Source organism: Diabrotica undecimpunctata, chromosome 1, assembly GCF_040954645.1.
Source record: "Diabrotica undecimpunctata isolate CICGRU chromosome 1, icDiaUnde3, whole genome shotgun sequence".
NCBI lineage: Eukaryota > Metazoa > Arthropoda > Insecta > Coleoptera > Chrysomelidae > Diabrotica > Diabrotica undecimpunctata.
This window is the reverse complement of record NC_092803.1, coordinates 145293033-145312381: the sequence shown is the minus strand read 5'-3', so window position 1 is coordinate 145312381 and position 19349 is coordinate 145293033. Positions and strand designations below refer to the sequence as shown.

The window sequence follows — 19349 nt, the reverse complement described above, 5'->3', positions numbered from 1 at the left end:
TTGTGGTGAAGTCTCCTATGATTCTTGTTCCCATTTTAATGGACACTTTATTTTCTTTATACAGAGCTTTTGTAGCTTCTATGAGTTCCGTCTGTATTTCTAATTTGTACATTGCCTCCCATAGTTCTGACCTTGGTACAGAGTCATACGCCTTTCTCAGATCCACAAATGCCAAGTATATATCTCTATTTTTTGCTTTTTTCTTTTCCAACAGTTGTTCCAGTGTGTATATGTGGTCTATGCATGATCTTCCTGCCGTGAAGCCTGCCTGATCCTCCCCGATTTTGCCTTTTATCGCTTGCTCTATCTTTTCTCGCAGTATCTTCCCATATAATCTTCCTATTGATGATATTACGCTTATTCCTCTGTAGTTTTCGCATCGTTTTCTATCTCCTTTCTTAAATACCACGTAATAACTCTCCTAAATACAGCATACAAGATATTGTCAAACATCTTGTATGAGAAATTGAAGCCTTATACCGAAGCGTTCCTAGGAGAATATTAAGAAGAATAAATTACCTTCAACCAATATCATATTTGCACCCAATGAGCAGTTCACCTCAGTGACCACTCTGGTCCAGCATGCCAGAATTGGTATGTTTTCTTCTTCTTCTTCTTCTTCCCTTTTATAAGCAATTCTGTTTGTTCATTGGCGGATTAATACATACCTCTATGAAAGTTTGTCACTCCATTTTTTGTGAGTTCGTCCGATACTTCTGCCGATTGGTGAATTATCTCTTGCTTATTTGACGACACGGGTCTGCTGTGCCTGAGATGTTAGAGATGCTGATTCTATCAATGCATTTCGTGTGAACTGACCAGTTCTGAATCGAAACTGGAAGTTTAGAATGCCGTTTTATATTTCTAGGTGGTCTACGAGTCTTTTCTTTGGAATGCTTTCTTAGATCTTGCCTAGAGTATTTAGCAGTGAAATTGATCTGTGAAATTTAGCACTGGTCGGTGGCTTTCCTGGTTTAGGGATTATTATTGGGCTGGATACCTTCCAAGGAGTAGAAAAATATTTCAGCTAAAGGAATAGTTTCGGCTAGCAGCGGGAACATGGCTTCTCCTGTGGTATCTCCTGTGTATGCCATCTGGGCCAGGCGCTGTATTTTTGCCTAGGCTACACAGTCTCCTGACAGTTTTGGTGTCTATTAAGGCCACTATTATATGATAGTTAGGACTTCTCTGGAAATCTGAATTTTCCGGAAGATAGTCTATGTTTCGCTCGGTTTCTCTACGGAACCGCTGACTTGAGTATTGGTTTTTACGGTGACTACTGTGGCTTGAAATGTATCACTAAAAATTTCGGCTTTGCTTAGTGGTTTATTAATTATTTGGTTGTTATGTTTAAGGTAAGAATGATGGGATTTTGATCAGTTAGGATTTTATTTTGTGTTTAGAATTTACCGCCAGCGGTTACTTATTTGCACTACTGTTGTTTTAACTGCTTAACCATTAGTCTGATTGCTGTCAAGAGTCAGTTATGTTTTGCTTTGATGAGTGAGTATCCAATTTTTTTATATTCTTTTAGAAGCCGACGATTTGTTTAGATTTCAGCCAGAATTCTTTGTGGTAGAATTTGAGTTTATTTTTTATATTTTGTTAACGAAATTACAAGGTTTCAAGATTCTTGTAAGGTTCACTATAGGAAGAAATAAGACATAGATGTGATCTAGCAAAACTCGCCGTACGAAAGACTCTCAAATATTAGAAACTCTAACAATTAGAAGAAAGATAGGCGCGAGTAAAATGTTCTATTAGAAAAGAAAATTACGAATTTCTTGGAATAATTACATGACAAATAATTTAATTTGAATAAACTAAAGGTCAGCAAACGGCTCTCCAATAAAGTTTATCTCCAAAAATTAAAATTCTTTGGGCATGTTATCAGAACAAACACATAAAATATAGAAATACTTATTATCCAATGAAAGGTAGAACGCCGAAGATCATGAAGAAAATTCCCAACAAAATGGATCGACCAAATTACAGGAATTTGTAAAAGACCTATGCATACGTGAAAATTAATAACCAGCTACAAAGATCTTTGGAGACGGACAATACAAGCCATCAGGATGACCCGGGAGGTCAAAACTAAAGAGAGATAGATTAAGAGAGAGACTTTGTCTATTTGCCTCGAGTAAGTTGTCGTTTAATCGTAGTCTTCTGAATGGTTGTCTTTTTATTGTGGAACCGTCTCTCACCTTATTTACTTCCCTATTTGTTGTTATTCGGCTTGTATGATCGTTTCTTCTAACCTTCTATTTCTTGCCCAGTCCTCGATGTTCTCCACCTTGCACCTACGTCGTATATCTGTACTTCTAGTTCTTCTTCTAGCGTTCCATTGTGTCTTACCCATACATTTTTAAGGGTTTTGTGTTAAGTCCTGTTTTACATTGTTTCGTATAGGTAACTCGAGGTTATTTTTGCTCTATTCACTTGATCTGTCTGTCACTTTTGCTTTGGACTTTCCGTAGCTAGATAGTGTCATGCCCAGATATTTAAACTTTATTAATTGTAAAAGGTAAAAGAAATAATAAATTAGACTTACTCACAATCAATTTAATTTAACTAATCAGACGACCGGTTTCGCTTTCTACAATATGCAAAGCATCTTCAGATCACGAAAGCGAAACCGGTCGTCTAATTAGTTAAATTAAATTGATTGTAAGTAAGTCTAATTTATTATTTCTTTTACCTTTTGAAATGGACTCACACAAGCAACACATTCATGATTTATTACTTGTCTTTTTATCTGACCTTCCAGCTCCAATTTACATCTTAGTAAATTTGCTGTTGTAACCATGCATTTTATCTTTTTTGGAGAAATTAACATGTTAAATTTTCTGGCGGTTATATTAAATTGGTGCAGCATGCGTTGTAAATCGTCTTCACTTTGAGAGAGTCGTATTGCGTCGTCTGCATAGCAGATTATTTAAGTTGTTTTTCTCCCATTTGGTATCCTTTTTTAGTTCTTACTTGTTTTATTATTTCATCCATAATCAGGTTAAACAATGGCAATGGGATACTCAGGGAATCTCCCTGTCTTATCCCATTGCCAGCTAATAGGGTCGATTAGTTCTTCCACTTTTACTTTTATTGTGTTGTTTTGGTAGATATTTTCGATCGTTTTGATTATTTCTGAAGGTATCTTTCTTGCTCAGAATAACTGGATATTGTTATTTAATTTGACTCTGTTAAATGCTTTTTTAAAGTCTACGAAACATGAATATGCCGGTTTGCGGTATTCTAGTGAGTAGTCTTGCAGTTGCCTCGTTATAAATATAGCGTCGCTGCATGATCCTCCCGACCTAAAACACTGTGTTATTCTGCCAGTGTTCTAATTTCATTCAGTTTATTTGTTATAACTTTGCTTCTTAATTTAAGTGTTGTGTTTAATAAATTTAGGCACTTTTATAAATGAAGACAACGATAGCTCAGCAGAAATCAAAATAAGAATAGAAAAAGCCAGATCCATATTCACTAAAATGAAGAGACTGCGATAAAAAACGAAAACTGCAATACTTGGGACACATTACAAGAGGCGAAAGATATGAACTGCTTCGAATAATCATGCAAGGGATAATAGCAGGAAAAAGGTCCATAGGAAGAAGACGAAACTCCTGGCTAAAGAATCTACGGGAATGGTATAGCTGTAGCAGCAACGAATTGTTTCGTTCAGCAGTTTCGAAAATACGCATAGCCCTGATGATCGCCAACCTTCGGAACGAAGATGGCACTTGAAGAAGAAGAAGTTTAATAAATAAATTCCTTTTTAATTTTTCGGGTCCGATTTGTCTATCTTTTTGAAGAGAGGTAATAGGATGCTTCATCTCCATTATTGCGATATTCTATTATTAAAATGATTTGTACTTATATACTATATATACTACTATTTGTACTATACACTATATGTACTTATATACTACTATTAAATATATATATATATATATATATATATATATATATATATATATATTACATAAAAAAATATTCTTACAATAACAAACAAATACCGACATCTGTAAGAACGGCTTATTTTCTCGATATCTCTTACGCATTTGCCATTTCTACTTTTTTACGCACTGATAAAGGTATGACACAAAGAATGCGTGTTCTTGAAGTCTATTAACTAAAATAAAATTGTTTCGTATGTAAGAACGAAATAAGTCAGACTTTATTGTCGAATTCCATCTTCACTTTAAATCACTTTCTCGGTAGCTGTCTTTCAAGTGAATGGTTAAGAAACTGTCGAAAAAACGCTTCAGATAACATTTTCGGAATAAAAACTCATTTAAAATTACAATTTATATTTCAAAATAAGAAAAAAGTATTTTTTCTGTCGTGATTTTCTGAGACAATGGAAAATATTTCTCTATATTACAATTTTAAAGTTTTGAACTTGTAAAATATTGAGTGGAAAAAATTTTATTGACAAAATATCAAATGGGAAAAAGCCTGTTGAAACAAAAGTGACAAAGAAAAAAGGACGTGTAAATGGTGATGATTGATGAATGTAAAGAATTGTGAATACAATCATTTTATCTATGATTTTATTTACATCTGTATTACGAGTATACTTTTTTTTCCTTTTGTATATTTCCATTATCATATTTCTTTTTACACGGAACAAATATTTCTAGAGGCACTGGAAGAGTACAACGAGGGCATCAAGATTAATGGCGTACCATTAAGTAATTTTCGATATACAGATGATACTGTTATACTAGCCTATAAGATCGAAGATTTACAGATGATGCTAAATAGAGTAAATACAACTGGAAACCAATTTGGACTGAAGATCAATAGAAAGAAAACTAAATTTATGGTGATCAGTAAAAAGAACATTCAACATATCGACCTGAATATTGAAGCCGAACGTATTGAAAGAGTACACCGATTTAAATATCTGGGATATACAGTAAATGATATGTGGGACCCAGACGTAGAAATTAAGATCCGAATTGACATAGTAAGATCCAAATTCATCAAAATGAGAAAGCTCTTAAGCAACCGCCACCTAAGTGTTAACCTCCGATGGCGCGCCACGAAATGCTACGTACTCTCTACGCTACTTTAAGGAGTTGAAGGGTGTACGTTAAGAGCAGCAACTATAAAGAAGTTAGCGGCTCTAGAAATGTGGCTGTATCGACGCATACTGAAAATACCTTGGACAGACCGAGTGACCAACACAGAGGTATTAAGACGAATGGGTAAAGAGGTGGAATTGTTAACAACTGTTAAAAGGAGGAAAGCATCATACCTAAGCCATGTGTTCCGTAATGATAAGTACAGTCTGCTACAGCCTATCGCGAAAGGCAAGCTTGAAGGTAGAAGAGGTTTGGGCAGAAAGAAAAAATCCTGGCTGAAAACCTTGAGAGAATGGTTTCAAATACCAGAAGCTGCGAACATAATACATGCGGCACAAAACAGAGAAACCTATCGTTTTATGGTCGCCAACCTTCGGTAGAAGACGGCACATAAAGAAAGAAGATATTTTTTTTGTTTCCGCTATTTTTTTGTGATGCCTTTTTATATTAGTTAACATACGTCTCTGACAGTTTTTTACTTAATATTTTTTTAATTTCTCGTTAATTTTTTTTATTTTGCCAGTAATTCTTCCGCCTTTGCATTTGGTATGAGTGCGTTAGTTCCGTTTTAAATATCGTTTGTTTTCTCCAGACTGTAGATAAAATAGTCCTTTAGAAAAAAAAAATATTATTTGTAACTTAACATTTTACGGTAACTGAGTTTCGGATACATTTATTAAGATTGATCTCGCCTAGATATTTTAAACAAAAAAAAAGAACAAAATTACTCAAAACACTCCTGAACCTCTAAAGAGATCCCATAAGAAGTTATAAAAAGTGTAGAAAATTGAAAACTATATTAAGAAAACGAGGAAAGTTAAAGCTCTATAAAAATTGAACATTTATAGATTGCAAACTTTTTGGAGAAGTTTTCAATGGTTACAATTTTAGGAGAGCGTGTCGTTAATTTAAAGTTTTTTTTCTTGTAATATAAAAGTTTATATTAATAAACTTCCTAACTGGCAATTTTGCAGGAGCTGTAACTCGAAACAAATGAAAAATGACTAGAACGTTTATTAAAAGTCTTTATAATTATTTAATATGAGTCGTTAAATTATATTATATTGCAATATTACTAAAAAATATGAGATGTCACGAGAAACGAAATTCGTGAGTCTCATTCGCGTGCAATTTTTTTTTCTGTAGGGTATTATATTTGACTAAAACAGAATTGCTATAATTTAAAAATTTAGAAAATATTTTTTTCATATTATTATGGACGGTAAATTAAAATGGTATTCTTAATTTCCATTAAATTACTTATAAGAATGTACATCAACGTTTTTATGTCCAGCCAAGCGATTGCTATAACATCAAATAAACCAGTGACATAATTGTAAAGCAATAAAAGCATTGCAACAAGTGACACTTAAATAATAAACAATATTTACTATAAACATGTAGATATGTATGTAAGTGTATATATTCGTAAATAACCATTGAGTTCTATCCAACCTAACTCAATTGTTTCTTGGGATGTGGTTGCAGAATTATTGTAATTAGTCCTCGATACTAATTTCTTATTTTTTCATAATGAATATTATTTACGAATCTTTGGAACACCTATGGTTTCCTTTGTTTTACCCATCATCGTAAACTTTGTTTTAGATGATTTGATATCTTATCGATTAAGGTTATTGGATTTTTAAATCCCTTTTATTAAATGCTATATGGATGACCCAATTCTAGCATTACCACTGAATAGTGGGTAAAATTATATGGGTTTACTACTAGTAGCATTCCTTTTTTTGGATATACGTGTGTTCAGAAGGGCCGACAACACCTTAGTTACAAATTGGTACAGGAAACCAATGACTTTCAACAGGTTTCTTAAATAATGTTCTTATCATTCATTCATTCATTGATATACACAATCAACCCCATTTAAGCACTAAGTTTTAGTGAGAAGAAGTTCTCTTAATTTGCTTAGAAATAATCTTGTCGAAAACTCCTACCCTCTTTTCTTAATAAATAAATATCTTTTCTCCAGAAGTTAGGGTTTCTTAATGAAATATTTACCCAATGGTGTCCAATTAGGCTCAATTTCAAATAACACACTTCGTAGTACAGTTCTGCAAACTTTTTTTCTTCTTCTTCTTCGCGCGACTAGGATTACTCCTGTTTGTCTGCCTCTTATTCTGTTTCAGTCGTTGTTGACTGTACATTATCTTTCCACCTTTTTGGCGGTTTTCCAACGGGTCTTCTGCTATACGGCTTGTTGTTTTTACAGATGTTTGCTAATCTATCTGGTCCCATTCGGTTTACATGTTGGTTCCAGTTTTTTGTTCTTGTTTTTATCCACCTGTTAATAGTTTTTAATGTATTATATTTTGCTTTCTATGGTCAGATGTTTGTTTCTCCATATGGTTTCTCTGAGGCAACCACTTACTCTTCCCGCTTTTGGTGCTTGCCTTGTGGTCTCTGTTCTTATATCCCTGTCACTATTGATCTCTACTCCTAGGTAATTGAAATTAACTTTTTTTTCTTGAGGGTGGAAATTTCTAAAAAAAACATACCTGGTTAACCCATGGAGATAACTCTAGGGACTGGCGTGTGTTAGATCCAGAAAAGCGAAGTACATCTGAGCCCATTTCCCCTTAGAAGCAGGAGGTATTGCAAACGGATGTCTTTCTTTTATCCTGCCTACCAACTAAAACCACCCTCTCCAACTTGTGCACAGTTGAATGTCGCACGTACCATACTCCGAAACTGAGATGGCTGCTGTAAGGCTGACGACATTTTCAGAGCACTCCTTTTCTTATCTTGATCTTGTCTCCGTCGTTGGTCCAGCCTATATTTCTCTTCCTCTTTTTCATTCTTAATTACTATTCGGATGTAATAATCTACAATATTTCGCTTTACCCTACTTCCCGTCATATTCTTGATCATCTCTCTCACACTAACAGGGTAAAAGGTAACAGTAACTCTCTCATACCTATTTCTCTATAAATTATGTTTCTCTCCATTTTCCATCTGTTACACTCCAGCATTGTGTGAGTAATAGTGTCAGAGTATTCACAGTATAGGGATTTATCTGTATCTGTCTTTCTGAAGCTATAAAGATATGCCCTAAAACACCCATGTCCTCTGAGCACTTGCATCAGAAAATAATCCAGTCGCCTGTGCTTACAGTCCACCCAGTTTCAAGGCTCCCACTGGGCAATATCTTCCGTGGTATTCTACTCTTCTTGCAATTTTTCCATTGCGATCTTTCCCTTTCCTCTTTTTTTATGGCTGTTGTCAAATGCTCTCTTCTCTTATAGGGATTTTTTCTTTTTACTGCTAACACATGCAGAGGATTACAACCCGTGATAGTCTACATGGCCGCCGCAGATACAGTCCTAAGGGTGCATGCTACTCGCAACAGACTTGTTCTGTCTACTCTTTTCATGAGCCCTTTGTAGGTCAATTCCTCCTTTCTGATTTGGAATTTAATGTTAGGTATCACCCTCCCTATCGTAGCCACATTCTTCGCTACTTTCTTACTTATTGACATTTCTTTGACGTTAGCTATATCCCTGCACATTGGAGTTCCATCCCTTGTCTTTTTCGCATATCCTTTAAAATGACAACTTTGGTCTTCTCTGCTGCGAGTTTTACTCTATTAGCTGTCATCTAATCCTTCACGACGTTGCCTGTATGTCTAATACGAAATCGGAAATCCAACTTGTCCCTGGATATAACCAGCACAGCAAGATCATCCGCAAATGCGAAGAAGGTTATACCTTCTCTATATTAGAAGTTCATGACCCCATCATATACCAGGTTTCACAGCGTCGGACCCAAGACCAATCACTGTGGGACTCCAACCGTTACGTCAACGAGCGTGTCCTTCTCAATCATGATCTTTCTCTCGCAAAGATATTCAGCCACTACATTCATCAGATAGTTAGGACACTTCCTTTTTCCAATTCGCATCACCTCGCATCACCTCTTTCCATTGCAGAGTGTTAAATGCATTTCTAACATCGAAGAGCAGCAGAGCCGCCCAGCGTTGTTTGTGCCAATTCCACAGCAGCACTTCTCTTTACAGAATTCAAATTGTCGTGGGAATAGGTCTCCTGATCTCTCAATCGTATCGTCGATCCGTCCTTGCAGCATCCTCTCGTACAACTTTCCAATGCATGAGATGAGGCATCCTGGGCGATATTTGTATCCAGTTTTTGAAAGCAGTACCAACCTGGACGTCCTCCAAACCTCAGGAAATGTCTGTACTTCAAGCAATGCATTGATGTACTCCAAAAGCCACTCAGGTTCCGCGTGTCCTAGACCCTTTATATTTTATAATTGTATCTGATTCGCTTCCTGTAGGTCTCATATATAGGGCCTAGTATTCGTCTCAGTACCTTTCTTCTAAGTTATGTTAATGCAATTTACAGATTTTTAAGTCAACTCCCAAGTTTCACATCCACAGCTCACGATCGGTCGGATTATTGTCTTGGAGATCCGTATGCCGTATTTACTAAGATGATTCCTTCTACTACGCTCTGCATCGTTAATGTTGTCCTTTGTGATGTTGACTCCTAAATTGATAAAGCTTTCTACTTTTTTAAGTTTCATGTAAGATCGTATTGGTCTTTCCGATCGACATTCTACTAGGAATTTAGTCGTTTTTTCGTTTATTGACCAAAAAAAAGTAGTATAGTTTATTACTGACTTTAAATGCCACCCCAAATTTCTTATTTTCTGTATCTAACTTGACAAGATGGTGTGCCTATCGTTCAATGCTCCTTCTTTATCCGGACTTGGGACCAGCAGTGGTGGTTACTGAGTTAATACACCCAGCACTTGCCAGAGGTGAAGTTGCACACGATACGGAGCAGTATGTTTTAGTTAATGAAATATTTTTGGCTAAATATTCACTAATAAAATTAGTTAAATGTTAGGATTATATTCTATAGTTGCGACGCTAAAGACCACGCACTAGGTACTGGCTTCATTGTAAATAAAAAGGTTAAGCACCTCGTACGAGACTTTCGTGCTATGAACCCTAGAATGTGCATCCTGAGACTAAGGGGAACATTCTTTAATTACAGCATCTTAAATGTGCATGCCCCTACAGAGGAAAAGAAAGACGATGTTAAAGAAAAATTCTATGAAGAACTAGAAGCTACGTACCATTCATGCCCAAAGAATGACATTAAAATTATTTATGGTGATCTCAACGCAAAAATAGGAAAAGAACTACAATACCTACCAACTATAGGTAAGCACAGCCTTCATGAGGTATCCAATGACAATGGCATCAGACTAATAAATCTAGCAACTTCCCTTAACATGGTCATTGCCAGCACATGCTTCCAGCGAAAAAATATTCATAAGGGAACGTGGAGATCTCCAGATGGGGTTACAGTAAACATGATCGATCATGTTATTATTGACTCAAGACATCACTTAGACGTAATAAACGTGTGCAGCAGAAGAGGGGCAAATGCAGACTCGGATCACTATCTAGTGGAAAGTAGAATAAGAGCCAGAATCTCAAACATTAAAAAAGAAAAGGGATCCAAAATTGAAAAATATGAAATAAAAAACTTAGCAGACAACAGCAAAAAGGCAAAATACAAAGAATATATAAAAGTAAGGCTAGAAAACAGACAAAAGCACGAGGATATAAACAGAGAATGGGAAGCGTGTAAAAACATCATACAAGACGCGGCCAAAGAGATCCTGGATCTACAAAAAAAGCCCAAATCAACTGAAGGACAGTGGTTCGATGAAGAGTGTCCCAACATAACAGAGAGGAAAAATAATGCATATCAACGACTACAACAACGACATAGAACACGAAAGGCAGAGGAGGAATATAGAATGCTAAGGAGGGAAGAGAAGAAAATACATCGCAGAAAGAAAAGAAAACACATAGAAAAAGAACTCCAAGAAATGGAAGAACTAAATAAACCATCAGAAACCAGAAAATTCTACCAAAAACTTAACAAAAGTAGAAAAGAATTTAAACCAAGAACAATGATGTGTAGAGGCAAAGAAGGAGATATAGTAACTCAACAGAGTGAAATACTACAAAGATGGACAGAATTCTTCAAAGAAAAGTTTGAAAAAAACGAAGATCCACTATATGATGGAATTATACTGGATAAAACGGATACCAGAGAAACAACCCCACCTTCAGTGGCTGAAATGCAAGAAGCAGTTACCAGACTGAAAAACAGCAAGTCACCTGGATTAGACAATATCAGCGCAGAATTAATAAAGGAAGGTGGAGACTCCCTATTGAATGCGATACACGAACTAATAGTGAACATATGGAATAATAAACAACTGCCACAAGACTGGAATACCGGAGTAATTATTCCACTACATAAGAAGGGAGATCAGCTTCAATGTGAAAACTACCGAGCAATAACGCTACTGACTGTGGCATATAAAATACTGTCAAATATTGTGTATGACCGATTGAGACCATATGCGGAACAAATAGTTGGGGGATATCAATGTGGTTTCCGCAGGCAGAAGTCCACAATAGATCAGATCTTCGTCTTGAGGCAAATCTTGGAAAAGACTAGTGAATTTAATATAGACACACATCATCTTTTCATTGACTTTGAGAGTGCCTATGATAGCATCCATCGAGAATTTCTGATTCATGCACTGAAAGACTTTAATATTCCAACTCAACTCATTGATATCATAAAAGAAACACTTAAAGTACAAAGCAAAATTCGAATTCAAAACGAACTAACAGATACAATTCATGTGAGAACGGGCCTACGACAGGGAGATGCCCTATCCTGTATTCTATTCAACATCACATTAGAGAAAATAATTAGGGAGTCAAAAGTCAACACCAGAGGAACAATAATAACAAAAAGTGTACAAATATTGGCATTTGCAGATGATGTTGATATCATAGCCAGAAGCGAAAGAGAGATGATAGAAGCATTTAATGCGATAGAAAGAGCGGCACAAAACAGTGGCCTAAACATTAATGAAATAAAAACCAAATACATGAAGGTCAGTAAATCGACAGGCCAAAGAAACCTACAGAATCTGACAATAGGAGACTATAACATCGAAAGCGTGAAAATTTTTACATACCTAGGTTCACTAGTTACCGCAAATAACAATGTCAGTGAAGAAGTTAAGAGAAGAATACATATCGCTAATAAAACATGTAATGGACTAATTAAACATCTAAGATCTAACAACATCACAAGAAGCACCAAATGCAAAATATACAAGACCCTGATAAAACCGGTCCTTGTATATGGATCAGAGACATGGACACTATCGAAAAGCGATGAAAACCTATTAGGCACATTTGAACGAAAAATCCTTAGACACATATATAAGGCGGTAAAGGAAAATGACATATGGCTCAGAAGATATAACTTTGAACTGTACACAGCATACAACGAACCCGAGATCATAACATCCATAAAGATCGGACGTCTGCGCTGGATGGGCCATGTTGAACGAATGTTGGAGACTGAAACACCAAAACATATTATGAGACAAACACCAGTAGGAAGAAGGTCAAAGGGAAGACCCAAACTTACATACATGGAACAAGTGGAGCAAGATCTGAAAACACTTAAGATTACCAACTGGAAAAACAAAGCAAGGAACAGAACAGAATGGCGGAAAATCCTAGAACAAGCCAGGACGCAGAAAGGGTTGTCGAGCTACTGATGATGATGATGAAATGTTAGGACCAATTCTATTATATTTGCATATGAGCAAATAACATTTGAAAATGGTTCGTATTTTTGCTTTAGTGAATTAGTTATTAAGACAGATATTATTTTGCCTTATTTTCTAACGAAATACCATTTTACTTTGTACATACATATATTTATATATATATATATATATATATATATATATATATATATATATATATATATATATATATATATATATATATATATATATATATATATATATATATTTAGAATCTTATTTAATTTTCCCCAATACACTGTCAAGATGTAACTTAATAAAAAATCGGCACACAAAAATAAAGATAAAAAACACGAAAATCAAAACACTAGTTCGACGCCGTATGAAACAATCTTAAAAAATGATCGGATGGTGAGAAGCAATGATTGATCACAAAGCAAGGGGAACAGTAACTAACATTTTGAAAATAAAAACATTTGCCCGCCGAACATCATTAATCAAATTGAAGTGGGGAAATTCCAAACAAAAAGTCACTGTCGTCAAAGCCGTGTTTTAATATATCGGTCTTTCTTAAGGACTGATACACAGTGTCACTTACGATAACATTTATTTTCCGGAAAAAATATATCGTTTTCTAAGTTTAGCAATTTATTACATGGGTATATACATACGTATAAGTGTGTAATCAATAACTATTTTGAAACATGTTCCTTTTTATATTATACTTTATTTCCTGGTAATAAATCGCAATTAAACATAAATATAAAAAATACTTTTGGAAATCGTTCTTAAAATACAAATTGTTTTATTTTGTTTTTGGGTAATAGTTTCGTTTAATCTGTTAGGGTAATAATTTAGTTAAAAAAAATCTTTTAAGTAATTTCATGTAAAATTATGAGCAAGTACCATAAAAAACTTCATGATACTATTGTAACAAAAATTGTATAGGTGGGCTTTTGTGGTAAGCACCAATTTAAAAACAATGAGGAGTTAGCGGATGTAGTGGCCAAGGCAACAACGATAAAAGAGATGTGCTCACAACACAATATTGTGAGACAATGCTGGTTAGCTCTGTGCCAGAGGAAGACCAATTAATCTCAGGAAGGATTCGGCCAATTTGCATGCCTCTAAAAGATAGTTACCTGGAAATGAATATAAAAAATGACAAAATTAATGATAAGTAAACAAAAAAATAGTACTGAAATAAAGAACTAATTAAGGTATTATATTATAAGGTTAATAAGTATCAAGGTATATCATAGGTATATATACTTAGGACAAAAAATAATACTAAATAGGGAAATTCAAACTGAAGAAATAAAAAGAAGAAGAAAGTTAGCTTGGGCAGCATTCGGTAAACTGAACTATATACTCAGAAATCAACAAATTCAATTACATCTTAGATCTAAAGCTTTTGATGCATGCATTATTCCGATATTAACTTATGCGGCACAAACATGGACAATCACAAAAAAGAATATGAATATACTTAGAGTCACTCAACACGCGATGGAAAGAGCAATGCTAGGTATATCACTTAAGGACAAGAAAACAAACACATGGATAAGACAGAAAACCAAAGTCACCGATGTGGTGCAAAAATCATTAAAGTTGAAATGGGAATACGCTGGACATGTAGCTGGGAGCGATCTAAACAAATGGCATAGATCAATTTTAACCTGGAGACCATACCAACACAAAAGACCCAGAGGCAGACCTCCTATGAGATGGACAGATGATCTGAAAAGGACTGCCGGGAAAAATTGGCTACAAGTAGCGTACAATAAAAAACAATGAAAAGGAAGACTTGAAGAGGCTTATGTTTAGATGTGGACGTGAATGGCTAGACGAAGAAAAAGAAGAAGAAGAAGAAGTATCAAGATTATTTCCCAAAGTATATTTTATTGCTGTAATGGTTGCTTTAATTAAATTATGAAAATAGGAGAGAAAAAAAGATATTAATAAAACAATTATTATGTACAACCCAATTTAATCCCTACTTTGTTATGGAAAATATACAATTTACGATTGAGTAAGCCTATATTACTGACGGATTAGTAATCTAATTAATTGCATTGAGGAAGAAACACTGCATATACTTTTAGATCTGTTCAACAAAGTATTTACAACAGGAGTAATGCCCCAAGATTGGATGCTGTCCACGTTTGTAACACTACCAAAGTCAGTACATGCGACAGAATGCTCCCAGTACAGAACAATTTCCTTAATAAGCCACACACTTAAGATATTTCTCAAAATAATACATGGAAGACTACAAAAAAATAGAAGAAGATATAGATGACACCCAGTTTGGATTCAGAGGAGGACTAGGAACGAGAGAGGCTCTGTTCGCTTTTAACGTTCTCGCGCAAAGACGACTAGATATTAACCAGGATCTCTATGTCTGCTTTATAGATTATTAAAAGGCTTTTGATAGAGTACGACATCAGAAACTCGTAAAACTCTTGAAAGAAAAGAATGTGGATAGTCGAGATATACGGGTTATTGTCAATCTGTACTGGAATCAAAAAGCAAAGATTAGAATCGAAAATGTCGAAACAGAAACAATAGAAATCAAAAGAGGTGTTAGACAGGGTTGCGTGCTGTCCCCATTGTTATTCAATCTGTATAGCGAAGCTATTTTTAAGGAAGCAATATCAGAGGAACAACAGGGTATATCAATAAACGGAAAAAATCTTAAACAGCATAAGATTCGCAGACGACATCGCTGTTTTTGCAGACAGTCTAGAAGCATTGCAACGCTTAGTAAATAGATTACATCAAGTCAGTATCAAATATGGACCACAAATGAACGTTAAGAAAACCAAGTTCATGATTATTTCTAAGCAACATACAGTAGGATAGATATCGAGGGAAAACAAGTAGAAAGAGTGAATAACTACAAATATCTGGGAACCTGGGTAGATTAAAACGATGACCAATGTAGAGAAATAAGGACACGCATTGAAATTGCAAGACAAGCAATTATAAAAATGAAAACAATGTTTGTCAATCGAGACCTTCCTCTGGATATGAGGATAAGAGCCTTAAGATGCTACGTGTTCTCGACTTTGTTGTATGGAATGGAAAACTGGACACTAAACGTGGATAACATAAAGAAGTTGGAATCATGTGAGATGTGGTGCTATAGAAGGACAGAAAGAAAGACAGAAAAAACGTAACATCTGATCATTCGGATTCTAAGTTGTAGACTAAGGTCTGATCTTGTAAAAAATTTTTTCATGCTCATGAATGTTTTCCTTGTTTGTTCGATTCTTGATAGGATTTCTTTTTTTGGATTACACTTACTATTGATATTTGTTCCCAAATATTTTATGGAATTTACCTGTTCTATTATTTGACCCTTGACGTACACCTGTACGTTTATTGGTGTCTTTGAAAATACTAAAGTTTTAGTTTTGGAAACGTCTAGATGTAAATCGAACATTTCGCTGTGGTTAACTACTGCATTTATTATATTTTGTAGTTGTTGTGCGTTGCTTGCTATTAGGACGGTCTCATCAGCATATCTGATGTTGTCTATGTTGATTCCGTTAATCTTAATTCCGCCTTGGACCTCGTCTAATACTTCTCTGAATATAGACTCCGAATACAAATTAAAGAGTAGCGGATAAGACGCAACCCTGTCTCACTCCTCGTCGGATTTGTATGTCTTCGGATATTGTGTGCTCTATTTCAATTGTTGCCGTTTGGTGCCAGTATAGTTCTGAGATAATTCGCAAGTCTCGCTATATACCGTATAGGGATTTTAAATTATATAACTAAAATCAGGTTGTTCAATAACTCTAGGTGATGCAAAAAACTAACACCAGATTTAGTTTTAGCAAACAAAAATCGATAAACAAAAATTTTCAACCAAAAATTTTTTTTAGCCTTTGTTTTTAGCGTTTTTAGGAAAATGGACCAATAGAATAAAGTGGGGAATTAGTACACCTTTACGGTTAAGACAATAATAATTTAAACTAAATTGAATACAATATTTTTTTAAAAGTTCATTTGTTCAAGGTATAATATTAAAAACCCTATCGGGCTATATCACACAACGTTTTCGGAATTAATATATTTCATCATCAGTGCTATCCTAACTCAGACAGAGTTTTTATTATTATATCTTCTATAAAGGAATTTTTAAATGAATTTTTAATGATACATGATACATGGTATACAGCCAGCTACAGGAATTTAGTTTCCTTGTGAATTTATATACAATATGTTATTATTGATTATAATATAAAAAACTGTTAAATAAATTTTTACTTTTATGCTTAATATTTTTTATTAAATACTTGTATGTTATTGTAGAAATATTTTTAATCGTGTAGGTTAAGCGTATATTAGCCAACCTCGGCCTCATTCTCTACTTTTACTACTGTTCTCCTTACGGGGGTTATAAATAATTGTGATAAATTTATCACCAAAAATAATTTGTACGGGAAAGACGAACGCTCGCCCGAAAAACGAGAAGATAAGAAGTAAGAATCAAGAGTCAGCCCAACGTAAATCACTGGGACACAAAACCCGCTGATAACTTTTAACCCACCATCAGAGAACATCCAATTTTACCCTATAAATCTCCAACTAATCTCATCTAATTCAGCCTTTATTATTGTTACAGACCGGCAAGCACTTCCATCGCACCTCGCTTCTCATCAAAGCCTTCAACCACAAGTTTCGACTGGATCTAGAGCTTAACACGTAAGTTACACAACTTTGAATTTATTAGGGGTGGTTCTGGCTAACGAAAACTTCGTAGAGAGTCAAGTGAGCAATGATTAAATGGCACGGAACGAGTTCCATGACGACTCCCACTGTGCTCGTGAAACTTTCGAAAAACGAAGCGGTACGGTCGATATTCGAACGTAATTTATGCAATATTTAAACTTTTCGTACAAATTTAAAGTATCTAAAGTCAAAATAGTATTTTTCCCTTGCAAAATTATCCACAGGGAAAAATTGTGTAAAAATACGATCTCGCATAAGTTAAGTGTAATTAATTATTATTACCCACTTAAAGTATCACTTTACGGTATATAATATTTCAGTAATAGAATAATAATTTGATAGAGGACGCTTCGCGAGCGGTTTTAATCCGCAAGTTAAATTTCTACGAGAGCGATCGTATGTTTAGTTGCCTTATCAACAAGTTCGTAATAAGCGAGTGTTAAATTGTACTTTGTTATAAGAAACATTAATAGTCCAGGAGTAGGTAAACTTTTCTCGAGCAAATGTTGGAACATTCGCTGTATATGATCTGATAACATTCTAGACCACAAACAACGTTTGCGATTTTGATACTCAGAATTGCAATATAATAAATTCTGCACTATTTACTCCACAAATACTAACCAACTTTAGTTCACATCTCCATCTTAAGCCCAAAATAACTCATCATCCGCAAGAAGCATACCACGCCGATCTTAAGTTGAAGCTACTCTCACAAAAGCTGCTTCACCTTGTACACTCCATGATTAAGCCTCCTTATCTAAATGACTACTAGAATAGATAAATTAGAAGAAAAACAGAACAACATAAAAACCAAATAACCAAATATAGTGAAACTATAAAGGCGACGTGGTCTCAATGGGAATTTCTGTATCTTTTTAATAATGTATTATAACGAAAGTGGGAAAGTCCCAATGAATTCCGTACAGTTCAACAATTCGTACTGCCAAAATCACACATTAAAAGTGTATTGTAAGAACTTTATAGTAGCCTTTCTGGAGGACATTTTAAAGTCAAAAGATTTCTTCTTCTTATGGTGCCTATCCGTTACGGATGTTGGACACTAACATGGCTATTCTAGCTTTGTTGACTGCTGCCCTGAATAATCCGGTAGTGGTTAAGTTTAACCATTTTCGCAGGTTATGCAGCCAGAATATTCTTCTTCGTCCTGGACCTCTTTTACCATGCACTTTACTTTGATGTATGGTCCAAAATAGGTCATATCGTTGTTCATTGCGTTCAATCAAAAGATTACTTAATGAAAATTAAGCCATTCTAGTGAATCAATTATTGCCGAGATGAAGAAAATAATTGTAAGAAATTCAATTTATCTAATGGTAGAAAAGGTCTCAGAACAAGAGCTAGTAGTAAAATGGCAGAATATCTTTCCGGAGCGCCTTTGGACGACTTACAGTGAATATTTTTGGTTAACTTGCAATGTCTAATACAGGAAACAAGTACGTAATGGACGCGATGGATTATTTTTCAAAACGGCCTAAAACTGTAATTTTAAGTCAGATTTATAGCAAGAATTAAGGAAAACCTTTCGTATTAAGCAAACTCGCATTACCTGTCTATATCTTCAATTAGACGGAATGGTCGAAACACATAATAGAAGTTATTGCCAATACCTTTCAATGTTTGTCGCTGATAATCAAAAAGATTGGGATACTTTAAGTTCCTTTATCCCTGCTAACTTATAGAAGTTTCCCACATGAAGCAACTGGTTATTCTCTATCGATTATAATCATTGAAAGAGAAATGAAGATTCCTTAAGAAGAAGTTGGGAAAAGTGTAAAAATTTGTGTATGGTGTAATACTTCCCTTAATCCTTTTTGTGATATTTGGTGTCATTGAGTGAATCAGATTGAC

General features: G+C 34.8%; 1 protein-coding gene across 1 annotated transcript in view; it reads left to right on the top strand.

Moving 5' to 3' along the window:
* The window catches only part of LOC140435722 (zinc metalloproteinase-disintegrin-like NaMP), a 501897-nt gene that overhangs the window by 200198 nt on the left and 282350 nt on the right, over positions 1-19349 (top strand). The window contains exon 3 of the mRNA XM_072524445.1: positions 17371-17450. Coding sequence (XP_072380546.1) covers positions 17371-17450 — 80 coding nt within the window. The remainder of the gene's footprint in view (positions 1-17370; positions 17451-19349) is intronic.